This window comes from Zalophus californianus, chromosome 3, assembly GCF_009762305.2.
Source record: "Zalophus californianus isolate mZalCal1 chromosome 3, mZalCal1.pri.v2, whole genome shotgun sequence".
NCBI classification, from domain to species: domain Eukaryota; kingdom Metazoa; phylum Chordata; class Mammalia; order Carnivora; family Otariidae; genus Zalophus; species Zalophus californianus.
The window spans coordinates 80,128,444-80,146,910 of NC_045597.1; the positions used below are offsets into that span (position 1 = coordinate 80,128,444).

An 18,467-nucleotide genomic window follows, 5' to 3' on the forward strand; every position below is an offset into this window, starting at 1 on the left:
CTCTGCCCCTAATTCCCCACCCCGCATGGGCACGCACACTCTCTCTCTCATAAATAATCTTAAAAAAAAAAAAAAAAAGGAAGAACTGAAGTAAAACTTAAGTTGCTGGTTTCAAAAATACCACTTCAGGGAGCCTGGGTGGCTCAGTCGTTAAGCATCTGCCTTCGACTCAGGTCGTGGTCCCAGGGTTCTGGAATTGAGCCCCGCATCCTGCTCCCTGCTCAGCGAGGAGCCTGCTTCTCCCTCTCCCACTCCCCCTGCTGTGTTCCCTCTCTCGCTTTGTGCCTCTCTGTCAAATAAATAAAATCTTTAAAAAATAAATAACTAAATAAAAAATACCATTTCCTCATCTACTTAGTGGTCTTCCTGTCACTATGGAAAATCAGGGATTGTCTGTTATGGGGGGGGGTGGGTGGAATGGATTAACAGTCACCAGTTCAAAAAACCTATATAATATGCGGGTACTAAATTCTTAATTCAAAAATCTTAATCCAGCATCTCAGCCAATACAGGAATCTCTCCTTCAATAATTGATAATAGGTCATTCAGCCTATACTGATGCAGTCCCTTATTATTTGGCAGTTTCAAATTCTCAGTTTTGGTTGATATATATACATCCTTGTAACTTGCCCATCTACTTATTTCCCATTTCACCAGACCTAATTTTGAGGAGGGGAATCCATGAATATGAATGAAATAGGGGATTTTACAGTTATTTAAAAAATAATTATGACTTCCTACTAAGTACAGTTATTCACTAAAAAAAAGGAAAAAAAATGCTGTGATAAAAGAGTAGGTGATTGTAGGCAAAGCATTCAAGTGATAGGAAATCTTCAGTTACCAAAAAGCACATTTAAAGCAATATTAGATATTCCCTTTCTAAAATTATTTCAAAAACAATTTTTTAAAATAAGTATTTCTAGCAATTTTTTTTACAAAAAAGAGAAAATTTTAAAACCCAGTAATTTTTATTCAACTACCCTTTTATGACTAAGATTTACTAAAACATAAATATTTGATTAAACCCCATAAATCATATTTTTATACGATTACAGGGCATTTAATTAAAGAATGCTGCCATTCACTACTGGTTTTTACAGCAAATCAAAACCCGTGTTAAAAAACTATAATTTGTAGTAATAACATTCAAGAAAAGATTATTAGTTCTACAAAGAATTACTGTGAAGTTTTCTGAAAACAGTAAGTCTTTTGAATTAACTTCACATTATCAAACACCTAGCTCTTATTCCATTACAGTACTAACCACTTTTTCTCCTAAAATTTCAAACTTATAGAGATCAAAAGATCTCTCTTCCCACCTGGTTTCACATTATGCCTGGAAACATTTATTTTGAGCAACAGTAAAATCTACTTCCTTCTAAAGAACAATTTGGGAGAAGAAAAAAACGTTAACTTTACCTCTCAACATTTTCTAGTTGCATGACTTCAACATTTTGTATTCCAATTTAGAAGAAACAGTATTTAATAAACCTCTATTTAAATCCAAATGCAAACCATTATACAAACCAAAAAACACAGATCATTCAAAACATCTTGTCAAGTAAAAGAAACAAAAGCCAAAATTTTTAAAGTATACTTATAAATATTTAAATTTATTTAAATAAATAAAATGTAAAGTTATTTATACTAGTCTATGAAATTGAGGCACAAAGATAAGAAGGTGGAAAATACAATGTATATGCTCCTCTGGTTAGGAAGCAAATGCTCATGACTAAAAGGTGAAGTTAACAAACTAGACTGGCTACCTGTTGTTTTTAAAGCTGTTTTTAAAGTTTCCTTTTAAAAAATTATTTTTCTAATAAAAACTGGACTATTAAGTGTCACATTTATAATGAACTAAAATCTAAAACTTGAGTTCTTAAATTTAAAAAGTGGAAGAGGAAAGGTAAAAAAAACCGTAATTTGGTTTGGGACTCAACTTACTACATTTTCAAGATGATATCAGGATGGTAGCAGTGAACAGGAGAGACTCATGAGAGGTATAAGAAAATACAATCTGACTCAGTAGAAAGCACACAGAACAAAGTTATTCCTTGATTTAGTGTTGGTTGCCACCAGAGAAGCCAATGATGAATAAGGAGGGGCAACTCTTCATCTCAAAGCTGGTATTCCTATTGATCACAGAAAAATCATCATTACTTGCTTTACAAATCCCTACCATTATGATAAAATGATATAACCTTTATTCCTCAGGTTAGTACAGTAAAAATGTATGTAATGTATGTAACGTAAAATGTTAGTAAAATGTATGTAAAAATATTTAGTAATGTAAAATGCTATTGTGCATATTACACAAACATTTGTTGGGTTTAATATAAGACAAGGAATAACAATAAAAATGTGTTTACAAAATATTAACTTTAAACCAGCAGATAATTACAACTGGTTATTTGACTAACATGTTGTTATATATCCTGAAATGCACTGCCTCACCAAAATTTCATCATTAAACATTGCATAAAAACATTAGATACAATTATCCTTTAAAATAAATAGCAAAATGGAACAAATGGCAGTATCTAGAGTAATATGGTCTTTTGCCAAAGAACACTTCTTTGCTTCCCCCAAAAAGAACAAACAAAAAACAAAAAGACTTCTCTATTTTAAGTAATATAAAAGAAAACAAGAAGAATTCATTCAAAGAAAGAAGCTAAACAGAAGTACATTCAGTGTTCTGTGGATAAAAAAACAAAATCCTCCAAAAAGGATTTTAAAATATTAAAGGTCTGGATTCACAATTACACAATTAGGCAGAAATTTGTACAATAAAATGACAGAGAAATCATACTTATCATATGGTAACAGTTTTTGTCTCTCAAACTATAAAATAAATGACCAAAAGGGTAACCAAAAGGAAGAATAAAATGGAATTTTCCCATCTGTCTAATATAGCCACTAAGTACCTTTACTGTTTTGAATCCAAAACAAATTTTCAAAAATAAAACCTCCCAAACAGGGGGGGAGTGTTCACATGTGTTAAACAAAATTGAGCTTTTAAAGCTTAGTAACATTTTGAAGATTTCTCAAAATTGCTACTGTCTTTAATAGAACAAAAGGTTGGATTAGACTAAAACAAATGCATGTTAGAGGATGTTAGTATGTTTGTCCTGTGTGTTTCTAAAATTTGAACCTTAATTATAAGATTTTTTAAATTTTTAAATTATTTTAGACACAGAAAGCTTGAGCGGGGGAGGGGCAGAAAGAAAGGGAAAGAGAGAATCTCAAGCAGACTCCAAGCTAAGCTTGGAGCCTCATGACCCTGAGGATCCTGACCAGAGCTGAAATCAAGAGTTGGATGCTTAACCAACTGAGCCACTCAGGTGCCCCTAATTGTAAGACAAATTAGTCAGAAGCAACAGTAAAATAATGAAGTAATTTTAAAATTGCACCAAAACTCTTAGCCTCCACAACCTCTTTCAACTTGGAAAGCATCTTCTTTTAATTTAATAAATGTTACTTGATATGTGGAGCTGTAAACATTCAAGAACTACACCAAGAATTCTTGTAATTTTCCTAAATAATATTAGCACTAATCACTTTCATTAAGTGAACTAAATAATATTCTACATATTTCAACCATTTTACCCTTTCTTTTAGCAATATTTCAGTTTTGAAGTTATGATGATGTCGTCTTCACATGCTTTAGAAGTACAACCATAATGAAGTTTTAACCTTGAGATGATTTTCCATGTTATGGACATACGAACTAACAACTTTTTCTTGGGTAATATCTGACCAAAGCAAGCCCAAATTTACACTCATTTTTTCTTATCTAGGAAAAAACCAATGCAATGGACAAAAAAGTGATTTATCTTTTCTAGAAGTAGATTATAATAAGACACCCACCCACACTTATTTACAGTTTCAAATTAAATATTTTTGGTCTCTAACCATAGTCTTTTCAATCTGAAACTCTCCAAAGATCCACAATTATAAAGGTAAAAAAGAACAAAGTGTTTTAAAACACATCTTAAGTGTCTAAAACAATTACCTGCTAATGTTCAAAACTGATAAAGTGGTCTATTATCTATTTGGTGAAATAAAGACACATAAATTTTAGAGAAATAATCCATTTTGTTAAACTATATTGCTGCAAATAAAGATATATTCTAGTTTTGGGTAACAGCTAAGTTAGAAAACAAGTAAAAATGCTACTTCAAGTTGTACAGAAAAACTTTCTGAAATGACAAAAATTTTAATGAATTCTATAATCTGGGCAGGGCTAAATGTATGTATATTTTTTAAATAAATAAGCTACTATATTTCTAATGATAGTAACTGCAATATTTATTAAAGATTGGATAAAGCAGTTGCTATAATAAAAAATTTTAGTTACTCGCCTTGTAGTACCAATCCTGAAATTTTTTACAGCAGTCTTCACTACAGAAATCTCTCACGACACCATCAAGTTCTTTAGTTGCTCCCTTCTTACACAGTTGAGAGCAATAGTTGCAAGTAACACATCTCAATCCTAAACGTCGTGCAAAATCCTGTTTATACAATAGTTTGCAGCCTAGAAAATACAAGGTTTTAATATTAAAGCAAAAAACCATATCGAAAACTATTCTTTGAGGTGAGAAAGAGCTTATAAGTCAAACAGATCATTAGCTTTATGAAGTGTCTATAAGTTCACATATAAGTCCTCTTTTTCTGATCAAAACTGAAATCTATAATCAACAACAACCTGTAAATACTGGAACAGAACATGGAATATTTTATGAGATCTCATGTGCATTCAAATAATGCTCTAAGACTTTCAAATCTAGTAACATCTCATAACTATTTTGTTTGCTCTATTTAAATATAATCTTGCTGAAGTATCATATAGTAACACACCACAAATAGGCATTAGAGAAATGAAACAGTGTAGACTGTTGAGAAGCACTGAGTAAAACTTAAAGATGTTCTCAATTAAGCAGGCATTTTAGCCAAATTTTCTAGCCTTACTTTTCTCTGACACCCTACATGGACCTTCAGGGAAGTAAAACTGGTTTACTGACTTGTTCAGAGAAAATGTTTTGTTATTCTTTTAATAAAATATTTTTATCTACTATATGAATGCATTATTTTAAGTGATTTTACACATCAACCTTAATCTCTACAATATCTCTATATGAATTAAGTAAGTTTCCATACATTTTACTCATACTGTGCCACACAGGAATGACCTTGCACTCATATCTACTGAAATCCTACCCACTCATTACTAAGGAGGTTCAAATTACACCTCCTCTGCAAATTCTACTGAACCTAGTTTTAAATAATCTTTCCTATCTGTGAACTCAAACTGCAACTGTTTTCTATTGGTTTATTTGGCAATTATTTAAGTACTGCCCTATGACTTCTTTTCTGTTACCATGAACTATATTTAAAAACCTTTTTAATATTTTACCTTTATTAAAGCTTTATCTTTCTAATTAGATTTTGATGGTAGTACTAGGTATTACATGTTTTGTTATTTCGGCCAAGTTCCAGGAGAGAACTAGGTGCAGTTAGAGAAAGCACAAAATGTATTACTAAACAGGAAAAAGACACACGTCCTTTTTAAGCTTTTATTGCCTAAAGATATTAAGTCCCTCCAACTGAAAATTATACTCATATGTCAATTCTATTTGCTGCTACTTGTCTATTCATTTTAGTAAAATCCATATAATCTAAGTAGTACAAGATCATGGATAGGTATGTCAGCCATCAACACCAATATATTCAGACTTACGAATCACTAAGATTCGCACTCCATAAAAATTCAGGTGTGGAGTTAAATTAATTCAGAATCAATCTTTTCAATTAAACACTATGTCACTTTTCATCACGGCTATGATCTTAACAGTAAACATGGTTACCTTTCTCATCAGGTGAAATGTACTCAACTGAACTTATAAAAAGAGGAATGCCTTCTTTTATAAGCAGTACCCTCTTACATACATAACCTCATATGTGAAATGTATAATGTATCAAACGAAGGCATTGATGGAATGGACTGATAGATCTTTTGAGTTTTCAGTCATTCAATACTGCTGGCATTTAGGATTTTCCAACCTTTTTCTTACCCCTAACCAGCAGCAGAAATCCATATAAAAAGTGGATGGGGGCAGGGGGTAACTAACTGGAAAATGACAGATGAGGATAGCAGATAGAAAAGCTGGGAGAGTTCAGTGCCTGGGGCTAAAGAAAGAATAGAAACTGAAAGCCAGCTTAGAGCAAGAATGTGACAGTTGGGGAAAAGTAATAATAACAAGAGCCCCAAACCCATAGTTACAATCCTTGTTCCTATCTCTGGAGAATTAGAATGAGAACAGGCGTTTATTTCTATAATCAGCTGCCTGGTACCAGAGCAGCAAAAGTGTAAATGAGAGGAGAAAAGAATTCTTGAACATACAGTAACAAGAGCCAGTGTTTGCCTGGCATCCCAAATTAAAAACCTAGAAGTATTTTCCCATTGTAGTAATGCCACATATGATTTTCTTTCTGGTATACTAAAAACCTTTGTAGGCTAAGCACGAAGCTGGGCAGGGAAATGAACCCAATGGAAAATAATTCTAATCCACTTGTAAAATCAACTTTCAGATCACAATTTCTATGTTTAGAAATGACATATAATAATGCTTTTATTTTCAAAACTTCCTTTTAATGGGAAAAAAGATTTTTAAATTTTTAGAGATAAAATACCTTGAGGCCCAGAGGTCTACAAATTAAAATAACAAAACAAGTCAGTAGAAAATCAATTTCAATTTTTTTTTGTTCAGCTACACTAAAATTGTACAGCCACTCTGGACATATGTAGTTATATATTTAAAATATTTGGGCAAAAAATTAACATTAAGTATTAATAAAAATTATGAACAACACTGTATATACACTTGCCTTCACTACAGAAAGGTCTCTTAACGCCAGAGAAATTTACTGTTTCATGAAGAGTCTTCTCCTCTTGACAGTATTCGCAATATGTAACTATGCAATGCAACTTCTTATAGTCATCTGAACAAGTTTTGCTGCAGAATTGATGCACTTTGTTCTAAATGCACAATGGGAACCTTGGTAAGTATATGACAACCACCTCAAGAACAAGTTTAAGAAATAAACAAGTCACTTTTACAGAAACAAAGTTAAATCATTTACCCAGTTAATGTGATTGATAATCCTTGGGGATAAATTTCTTTTTTTTTTTCCTCAGAAAAAACTCCACAAAATTCAATACCATTAACTACCCCAAAATTACTCAGTGAAATTATAAAAGTATCACTAGAACAAGATGGCAGTCTGGTGTTGCTAAGAGAACTGGAGAAACGGGAAGAAAGCAATGGGAGATACAACATGGGTAAACTACAAAAAGATGAGAAATATGACATTAACATCAGTTTAACTCAAAAAGAAATATTCTTTGATGAGTACAGTCAAGTAGACTCAATCAAATTCCTACCGCCGCTAATAGTAACAGACCTATTATGGATAAAGTATTCAACTTGGGGCCATGATACAGTGTGCTGCTAAACTTTAGACTGAGTTGGTTCCCTTGAATGGAGCTAGTTTAGCATTATTTAGTCATTTCTACTGGCCCCAAACCTACAATAGCCAGAGCTACCTTCCAGAAACCAGCCAAACACAAACAAGTTATAATTCCCGAGGCAGCACCCTTTCCCCTCTGTTATTATGGAGGGCATAGACTAGGTCTAATCCATCTACCTAACGGGGCAAAGACAGCTGAAGACCAAGACAAGGAAGGTGAAAGAGTCTAGGAACCAACTCAAGTAATAAGGCAATCAGTGGAAAGTTGCCCCATTGTGGACATATAACTTATAAGAGGAAAAACAGCAACAAAGAAAATACAACTGCCAACAGTGGAATGAGAAGAAAGAGGCCCTTGAATTCTCAATCGCCCGAGTGAAAGGCTCAACTCTCAGTCTGATAGACAGTGTTTCTTACCTCCTTCCAAAACGTAACCTCCGTGTAAATAAAAGCAACACCAAGACTACAAAAGCCAGGTAGCACTAACATGGAGATGGTAGAAAGGACCTCAATTTCATCTAGTATTATAAAAATTCAATCTAGGCAGGATCTTTATTCCCTATATAACATTATTCTCTGTGCTTGCTTATGGATTTCATTCCTCATCCCCTACCATTCCTTTATTCTTACTAGACTTTCAACATTTTTTCTGCTATGACTTAAAGAGGGTATTAGTCACTAAAAATCATCACTGGGTGCCAACAATAGTCTCCAAGAATAATTGGTTTAAATGCTCAGTAATTTTCTAGGGACTAGAGTGTTAAAATAATGAAATTTCAGATTTCCGAAGTACTTTAGTAATCATTAGTCAGATTCTGGTTATCACCTTTCTCCTAGGACTCAGCGACTGACTTACCAATAGCCACTAACAAATTTTAGTTCAAAAGCAATCTACTGTTAGTACTATGTCTTGTACACCATTTTATTACATATTCCATGCCTTCAAAAAAGGTGAAAAGAAAGAATGGCCAAAGATGAACACTGATCAAGAAAGCAATTTTCAGCCAGGTCCACCTGTCTGTCCATCCATCCATCCATCCATGCATTCATCCATCACTGCTCCCTTATTTAAACAAAAAATAATGATCAGGTGTTGCTAATGGCAAAAATATATGGCAAAGTAAATTAGTAAAGTGGTGAAGGCAAGAGTGATGAGAAAGGGAAAATAAATTTATATTAGGATTCTTTTATTAAAACAATTATAAAATGTTAAATGACAACATGGTAAATGACTAACAAATTCTAATCTGTACAGGTACCAGGCAATACACTATAGTTCAAACAATATTTAATAAGAATGGGGTAAAATGGAAAAATATGGTACAAACAGATGCTCCAAGTATGTAGCTAAACAAAGTAACATCCTGTACACTATTACAAATATAATGTATAAAGGATATGACTTCAATAAACAGATCCTTTGTTGATGCTCTTGCCACAAAATAAATAATTCAATCATCAGAAAACCTGAAGAACTAATCCTTGTCCACTAAGAAATCAGTCATCAAATGGAAACACCATCATTATTTTACTAGATTCTTACTTAAGCAAGATAATATATATAATAAAATAGGACTTGCCTCCCATTCCAGGATTTCTGGCTTTGTACAAAAGGAATTTTTACAATAGTTGCATTTCAACTGTATATCACTTGGAGCTACAAATTGACCATTTGAAGATGACTGCATACTTAGAGCCTAAAACAAAAAACAAAACATACTGAGTCTGATGTAGATTTTAGAATTTTTATTTGTAACTAACTGTTAAATTTTGACTATGTCCAGAAAATAGTGTTTCTTGCTTAAATATTTCCTCACATAAAATTGTATTTCTGAATTTTGTATTTAAAAATTACTTACTAGTACACTAAGTTTATGAAACTGAAATTCATTTTTTATTCAGGATTACTACCACTTATTTTAAAATTACATGAAAAAGGAAAAATCATACAGCTCAAAAATTATTTTATACCTTTAAAAAAACTTCAGCAAATAATAGTTAAGGTTAACCGGGTTCTGAACTAGTATTTAAACATTTAAAAAAAAAAAAACCTGGCTCCTAGTTCTCTCCAATAGGTATTTTAAGTTGTAATTTGTCCCACATGCAGTATTGCTATCATTTTAATTCCAAGTCCATCAGTGAAAACAGCCCATAATACTTTTTTAAAATTGATCATTTCTTTTACAAATTTAGGGGGAAAAAGATTTACAGACTGGAATTGATACCAATAATTTTAGTTTTATTACATTTTAAAAAGTTAAAACAATTTACAGAATAAGAAAAGATATAAGCAGGGCCCCTGGGTGGCTCAGTCGTTAAGTGTCTGCCTTCGGCTCAGGTCATGATCCCAGGGTCCCGGGATCAAGCCCGGGAAAGCCCACCTCTCCCTCTCCCACTCCCCCTGCTTGTGTTCCCTCTCTTGCTGTGTCTCTCTCTGTCAAATAAATAAATAAAATCTTCAAAAAAAAAAAAAGATATAAGCATACACGGGCTTAAAAAGTTTTGTTCTAGAGGCGCCCGGGTGGCTCAGTCAGTTGAGCATCCAACTCTTGGTTTCTGCTCAGGTCATGATCTCAGGGTTGTGGGATCCAGCCTCGCATAAGACTCTGCCCTTAGCAGGGAGTCTGCTTGAGATTCTCTCTTTCCCCATCCCTCTGCCCCTCGCCTCCCACTCAGGCATGCCCACACACATCCATGCTGGGGAATGGGGGGGTTCTGGGGGTGGGATGGTGCTGAGGGGGGTGTCCATGGTTGGCGCGCTCTCTAAAATAAATCTATCTTTTAAAAAAAAAGTTTTGGTCTAATTTCTAACCTGAGTGATGAGTATGCTGATATTTATCATTCTCTAATATATATTACACATTACATATAATCTTTTGAATGTATAAAAGTTAAAAAATTTTTCAGGGTGGCAGTGAAGAGAAGAAAGAATCTTTATACAAAAAAACATCATTTTTTAAAACTTCTGCATACACTGTACAACACAATTAAAATTTGTTAAAGAAAACATGCAGATTTAAGATAGTAACTATTAGGTGAATACATTTTTTTAAATAAAAACCACTGTGCCCTGATGTTTCAAAAAAAATTGTGTAAGTCCATTAAGGTTAACTATTCTTTCAAAATAAATGCATACTATCCAATTACCTTATTTTGAAATGGAAACATCATCTAATGAAAACATAAAATTCAAAATCTATAGTGTGTTTTAAGATAAAGGGAAAAAATGCTGCTTTTCTATTCTTTGTATCACTTTTATGCAGAGTTACAGTGATGAGGCTGCCAACACTTACCTGGATACATTCCCCAGAAATAACAGTCTACATTAAGTGTTTCTTTAAAATATACAATGTACATATACAAATTGTCTCTTCAAATCATGGGTAATACAAGTTTCAGTTAAATAAAAAAAGTAGTTAAAACATTTTCTATTAGCATTTCCAGTTTACCAACATCAAAAATAAAGTTGAAATCTGAGAAGCGGCATGCCAAAGACACTATTGTTCTCTTATCTAATTAATCCTTACTCCTTAACTTCTAGTTTAAGAAAAACCAACAAGTCGGAAGCAATATTTACCACTCTAAGGATGTATCAATGTCCATGATCCCAACTTCCAAAATAGAAGTTTAGTCTTGAAAATGGTTTATTACCTAAATTCAGTCAAGGATGTAACTATTAATAAAAACAATTCACCTGGCTGAATTAAAAACTACCTCAATTTAAATGCTAATAATGGTTGTAACTACTCTAACATACTTAATGGACTACATTTTCAATTTAAGTAACACAGAATGGGGAGCCTGGGTGGCTCAGTCATTAAGCGTCTGCCTTCAGCTCAGGTCATGATCCCAGGGTCCTGGGATCGAGCCCCGCATCGCATCCGGCTCCTTGCTCAGCGGGGAGCCTGCTTCTCTGTCTCCCACTCCCCCTGCTCCTCCCTCTCCCACTCCCCCTGCTCATGTTCCCTCTCTTGCTGTCTGTGTCAAATAAATAAAATCTTTAAAAACAAATAACACAGAACACAGTGTCTGCAGCATTGTAGAACTGCTGGAAGATAATCATGAAGCACTGCTTTATGCACTGGTCTGAACCTTTGAATACCTTGAAATTTTCACCTACAGCAAGGTAAACCTAACTACTCACACCACTTAACTAATGCTAAATTCCCTTTTCAACTATTCCTTCCAAGTAATCAATGAATTTAAGTTTGAACATTTGCAGTAATACTACCTTCTGAGATTATCCATAATCCAACTTTAAAGAACTATGCCAGAAAGTTCTTTGCATTTACGAAAATGAAAAGGGTCTCCCTAAAGTGATCTTATATTAGACAAGTCCCATCCCCATTTTACATGGCATATTTCTAATATATGAAGAAAACATTTATGCTCATCATTTCCAGGCTAAATATTCCTATGTCCTTCATCCATTTATCATAAAACAGAATTCCCCTTAAGTCACATGTTACTGAAACCATTGACTAAGAATATAGTACACATCAGTCACTGAGCTCAATTATACTAAAATTTATTTTCCTTCAAGTCTCTACCATAAACAATTAAAAAGTCAATTAGATTATCCATGCCAAGTGGTGAGCTGCTGCAGCTATGTCTACTACTGTGACTCTATAATCTCCACCCTGCAGTTTGACCTTCAACAAACTACATACAAATTAGCACATTTAATAAAGATAAAGCATATTATACTGTTTATCTTCTATGTGTATTTTACTGGGAGTGAGAGTTATCCAAAATAAATAACAAACCTGAAATTTAGCCACACAACTGGAATTGCAAAAGTTATACAGTTTCCCATCAGGCATTGTGGCTTGATATTGAGGTAAAGAGTTTCGCTTACAAAAATGGCAAATAATTCCCAAACCTAGGAGAGAAAAGATACATATCTGGTTTCTTTATAAAATGATAAAAAGTCTAGAAAAAAAATTTAATTGACCTCTGGGAAATTTTTTTTTTAGCGGAAGCTTCTATAAGCTATTCTTTTATTAATTTCCAAGATTTATACCTTAAAAAATATCATTATGAAGAGTCTGACATCATGTCTCTAAAATATACATGGATACATGAAACAATCTCAATTTTAGATCTTTGGAAGGAAAAACAATTTCAGCTAAGAATGGAGACATGGACAGAATTTCACCAATAACTTAAAATTAAAGAAAATCAAAGAAATATGGAACGGTCAAAACCACTAAAAAAAGTCTACATTAAGAAAATTTAATGTGATAAATAAAAATTGTTTATACAGTTAAATATAAGAACAAAGTTAAGGGAAAGAGTAGTTAAGAAATTAGTCATATTATTGGGGCGCCTGGGTGGCTCAATCGTTGAGCATCTGCCTTCGGCTCAGATCATGATCCCAGGGGGTCCTAGGATCCAGCCCCACATTGGGCTCCCCGCAGAGCGGGAACCTGCTTCTACCCCTCCCACTCTCCCTGCTTGTGTTCCCTCTCTCGCTGTGTCTCTGTCAAATAAATAAAATCTCTAAAAAAAAAAAAAAAAGAAATTAGTCATATTCTTGAGGTTTTTTTAGCTTTCCAAATACCTGAAACTTACTTTGTGATTTTGCATATTTTGTCTTGTGACTGTTCATGCAAGCAGTTGAACAATATGGCTCCATATATCCATTAGGACCTATACACTGAGTCATATCAAAAAACCTGCACTGTGTTCGGCAACCAGTACAAGTAGTCAGTTTTCCATATTTCTAAAATTTGAAACATAAAAAGATAATTAAGAAAATTATAATTTAATTAGAAAAAATTATCATATTTTTCAGTACACCTTTTCTCTGCAAAACAATTCTGTTAATCTCTAATCAGGTTTAGTGGGTCAGAAATCTTCATCTGGATGCAAACTGTTAACTACAATGCAGCTAAATCAGGTTCACACAAAAGTAATGATCTCAGCTAAGTCTCCTACAAAAAATAGGGTTTTCTCTATTAATTAGTTTGAAAGAATCCCCACCTATAGGTAAAGTATAAACTGAAAAACAAAGGCACAGTGTTTTCTGTTTACCATGACACACTTGTCATTTGATAGAAGAAATTAAATGGACCTAACAAAGTGTAAGCCTTAATAATCAAATGACTACAGTCCTTCAGAGGAAAAATTTGATGTTAAATATTTTTTCCATTGAGCTGTGCTGTTGTCTCAAGAACTTTTTGGAAGTTCTCTTAAAACCAATTAACCACCTATATATAGTACATTTAAAACCTCATTCAACCACAATAAAACACCATTATTTTAAATTTTTTTAAACTAAAAAAAATGTCATTTAACAGAATTTTGGGCTATTAACTAAAGCTAATAATTAGTCAGTAGGTAAGAATAGTCAATCCTTCTGGCAAGAGTAAATATTTGCCAACATGTAATTCAAAGAAATAAGGTAAAATATATAATGGTAAGACCAAAGGAGATACACTTTGAAAATTACTAGACAAAAGCAGTATTACTGAAATATACATAGTCTTACAAAAATACAAATACAGCAGATGAACTGGTGTATTTGTATTAAAAACATGATAGTCACAATTAGAAATCAAACATAAGGAAAAGCAAGTCTTTAAAATGTGCAACTTGTATTTGCTCTCTCTTCTGAGTGGTTACACAACTATCAAAAGCTGCTAAATCAAATACCACATATATTGCAAAGTAATTGTAACCATCTTTCCACCTGATGTTGAAGTTATTTTATTCATCATCATACCCAACAGCATCTAGTACAATATAATGATATTAAAAGGCCTCAAAATGTTCCATGGATGGATGACTAATAGATGTCAGGGAAAATGACAATCAGGCCAAAAATAACAAAATGGGTAAACTGCACGGACAAATTTCATGAGCGCCACAGGATTTTAGAAAATAAAGGTAATAAATTGAAGGTAAAATAACCAAAAACAAATAACTAACATCAACATTAAAAAAAAGAAAAAAAATCTTTATAGAAAAACATAACTGGTACCATAAAACAAGTATTTTTTATGATACCATAGAAAATAAGCAAGGCTGCCTATCCCCCATTTACTTAAATATCACTTCGCGGAAGTCCTAAGTTTTACTTTTCAAAGTGGAAATGAACCCATTCTTCAATCTCTCATACACTGCAAAAAGAAATACTTATCAACAGTAAAAGAATGGTAACAAGGAACAGAAAAGAATAACTGCAAACCTATTAGGTCTAATTATGACTTTCCCAGTGTTACAAAGACAATAGAGGAGGATGCTGGTTTTTTGCTTGAAATGACAAAATATTTTCCTGAGGCCTATGTAATAATTCAAATTTTTATAATGGGAAAAGAGTCAAAGAAAACACATCAATAAGACAATGAAAGAGAAAAGAAAAATCTGGCAACACAGTACAAATTAGGAATACTAAAAATATCAGGACACTTGCCATTAGATCACAGGATTACAGAGAAAAAACAAGCAGCTCTCAGATGTTTGTACAAGACCTGCATGTAGCAGCACCCATCAAGAATTCTTTTATCAATATAAATGAAGTCCAACCATCTAATCTAACCCTGGATTAGATTTTTTTTTAACTTATTAGAAACATCCTTCAAGTTGACAATAATTTTATTGGCAGAATGGTTAAGTAATTAGTAAGTTTTAAGACGTACCAATAAAAAGTAGACCAGTTGAATTGGGTCAAGTAAACAAGGAGCTAAGCAACTGGTCCACACTGACAAATACTTTTATCTGAAGAGAATGAGAAAGTACTATCAGAAAGATAGAATCATTAATATTGAAAATATTTTAACACAGCCACCACTACTTCAAAAATAAAAGGACCCATTTAATGAAAGAACATTAGTAAAAAAAGAAATATCCGTTCATGCCATGTTTTGTTTTATGTGTAAACAATCCAAATATTTAAATTTCATTCATCCTATAAATATACATTGAGTGAGTTAAAAATGAAATTAATTGTAACAAATTCACAATTATTATATTCCCCATGCAGACATGGGAGAAAATAAACCTACTTACAAATTCAGTGAAAAAGAATAAGGTAGAACTAATTAAAACAAGATACTTGGTAAGGTAAAGGTAAATATATTAGGGAGCTTATGGCAAATTGGCTCATTTTCAGTCTACTCATTGAAAAATGGTACCTTACATTTAAATTTTACCCAATTCTATATGAATATCAAAATTAATCATCACATTTTAAATAAAACTTCCCAATTTATTCTTTTACATTATATGTAATACATTTCTTTTACTACATTTTGACCAAGTGAGTGAACCACATGGGAAAGTACTCAAGAGATAAAAGCTTGATGTACTTCAAATTGAGGGGCACTCTACTAAATGTCCTGTAGTATTCAAAAGTGTCAAGGTCATGAAAGACAAAGACTAGGGAACTATTTCAGATTAAAGCAGACAGGACTTCCAACCCCAGCTATGAGACTAGATTTAATCTCCCACTTTTAAAAACCCCCAGAAAGCTACACAAAAGATATGAAACAATGGCTTTTAAACATTCCACAAAACATAATATAACTCATTATATAGAAAGTTAAAAAATCAAGCTGTGGAAACAGATCTAGAAATGACAGCTAAGAAAATAGCAGGCAAAAATGTTAAAAGAGCTATGATAAATATGCTGATATATTCAAGAAAGCAGTACAGGAAAACATGAACATAATGAGGAAAGGAATAGAAGATATAAAAAAGATCCAGATGGAACTTCTAGAGATGAGAAATACAAGATCTGAGACATAAAATAAACCATATGGGACTAAGAGTGTATCAGAAAAGATTAGTAAAATTAAAGATACAACAATAAGACACTCTCCAAAATGAAGGAAAAAAAAAAAAGACCAAAAAATGAAAACCAATAAATAATAGAGCCACAGGGACCATGGGACAATAGCAGGAAATCTAATATATCTGGAATTAAGGTCTCAGAAGAAGGGAAGGGGGGAAGACACAAATATTTTTAAAGAAATAACGGCCTATAATCCAGGATTGGATCCTAAACAAGAAATAACTTTTTTTCCATTTGCTGCAAGGGACATTAATGTTTTAAAATTTGAATAAGGTATTTAGATTAATCATATAGCAGTAGTATATCAATATGAATTCCTTGTCCTAGAGTTAAAATTATTAATTGTATACATTTATTATTCACATATTTATGTACTAATCTATTCATCTGGATAAAGGAATATGAGTTTGGAAATTTTTACAAAATAAAGGGTTTTTAGTATCTTTCAGGTAGGCACAAAAGAGAGGACCTTTTGTATCGCAGGTAAATGCCTATTGTGGACAAGGTACTGTGCATAAATTTTTTATCTGAAAATAATTTTTAATAAAAATACCTAAAAGCAAATTAAACAAATCACAATACATGTAAAATCTGTGAAATAAAGTTTATCTATGATAATATAAGGAAAAAATCATCTGACATATTTTTAGTTCATAAATTTTAATATACTTCAAAATGCACATGATTTTTCAGTTACATAATAAAGACAGTAGCAGTACATGAAATTGTCAAGGGCTAACCACAGCTACAGTCCTGCTTACCTCAGGCTGCATTAAGAAAGAGTCCTGCATGTGGTCTCGAACCTCCTTCAGGAAGCTTGGATGGCTACCTACCTAAAAAAATATTTTAAAAGACTTTAAAAAAAAAAACATATAAAAAAAAGGCTGCTTAATTGAAAGGTAAATAAGCAATCTGTCAAAGTTGATTCTTGTCTGTTTGTGTCTTACAAATTCATTCCAACTTTTAAAAAATGCCTATGTGGGAGGCGCCTGGGTGGCTCAGTTAGTTAAGTGTCTGCCTTCGGCTCGGGTCATGATCCCGGGGGGTCCTGGGATCGAGCCCTGCTTGGGGCTCCCTGCTCAGCGGGGAGTCTGTGCCTCCCTCTCCCAGCTTGTTCTCTCTCTTTCTCAAAATAAATAAATAAAATCTTAAAAAACAAAAAATGCCTATCTGTTCTATCCCCACTGCCATTATTAAATTATTTTAATTATCCTATAGGAAAAAAATTGTTTAATGATAAAACAATAACAGGTAACAAATTATAAATATAAATAGACCCTTAAACTTACTTGCTTCTAAGTAGACCTAGCCAAAAAAAATGACTTATTCCTCTTAGATGACAACGTATTCTAAGATCTCATTACAGCCTATGGTACCACAAAGCATTCTAAATTAAGTGATTTGAAGATCATGCAGGTACAGTTTTCATTACTGGCAAATGGGTTGTTCTGGGAACGCTTTTTAGAGCACATGACAGTTTACAGCACATAATACTTTATATCTTTACTCCTTGTAGAAAGTATCCTGCTTTCCATTAAAGTCAAAATATTATGCAAGAAAGTGGAAAATAAAATACTGAAAGAGAAGTGTTAAGTATTATATAGTCTCCACTCCAGGATCTAGATTATTAATTACCTGTATCAGTATATTCCAGAAACTAATTCAGCAATGGGGATATAAACGGCAGCCAAGTTAAATGTTAGAAACAAACAGGGGAGGGGAGGGCAAGGGTAAGAAAAGATCACCATAGAGTTTTAGTTTCCCCAGACTATAGGAAAAGACATTCACTATAGCATCTTGTATAGTGGTCTCCAAACATGTCTGATTGTGTCCCTTTGTCAAGTAACAATGTATACATGGATTTCCATTTATTTACTTGTAAACTATGAACATGCAATATATGAATTAAACATGAAAATAATATTTTATAGAACGAAAGATAAAACACTTTTTAAATAATTTTTATTTTATTTAGTGATAGTATAAAACCAGAATGGAATCATTTGGTGTCAATGGATACATAGCAGTAGGGAGCAGTAAGGAGATAATCCTACTCCTCCCAGTTAGGGTGGATCAGCCAAAGCCCAGAGGGGAACCAGAATTCTACCCTCATCCAGCAATAACAAGGAGTTTCTCCCACCTC

General features: G+C 32.9%; 1 protein-coding gene across 3 annotated transcripts in view; it reads right to left on the minus strand.

Moving 5' to 3' along the window:
- Positions 1–18,467, minus strand: part of ZMYM2 (zinc finger MYM-type containing 2) — a 108,665-nt gene that overhangs the window by 37,807 nt on the left and 52,391 nt on the right. For 2 of the 3 annotated variants that reach the window (XM_027588341.2, XM_027588343.2), the window contains 6 exons: positions 17,086–17,157; positions 13,102–13,252; positions 12,294–12,409; positions 9,108–9,224; positions 6,886–7,036; positions 4,362–4,534 (listed from right to left, as the gene is read on the minus strand). In XM_027588341.2, the coding sequence (XP_027444142.2) occupies positions 4,362–4,534; positions 6,886–7,036; positions 9,108–9,224; positions 12,294–12,409; positions 13,102–13,252; positions 17,086–17,157 (780 nt within the window). The remainder of the gene's footprint in view (positions 1–4,361; positions 4,535–6,885; positions 7,037–9,107; positions 9,225–12,293; positions 12,410–13,101; positions 13,253–17,085; positions 17,158–18,467) is intronic. The other variant, XM_027588342.2, reaches the window with a different exon arrangement.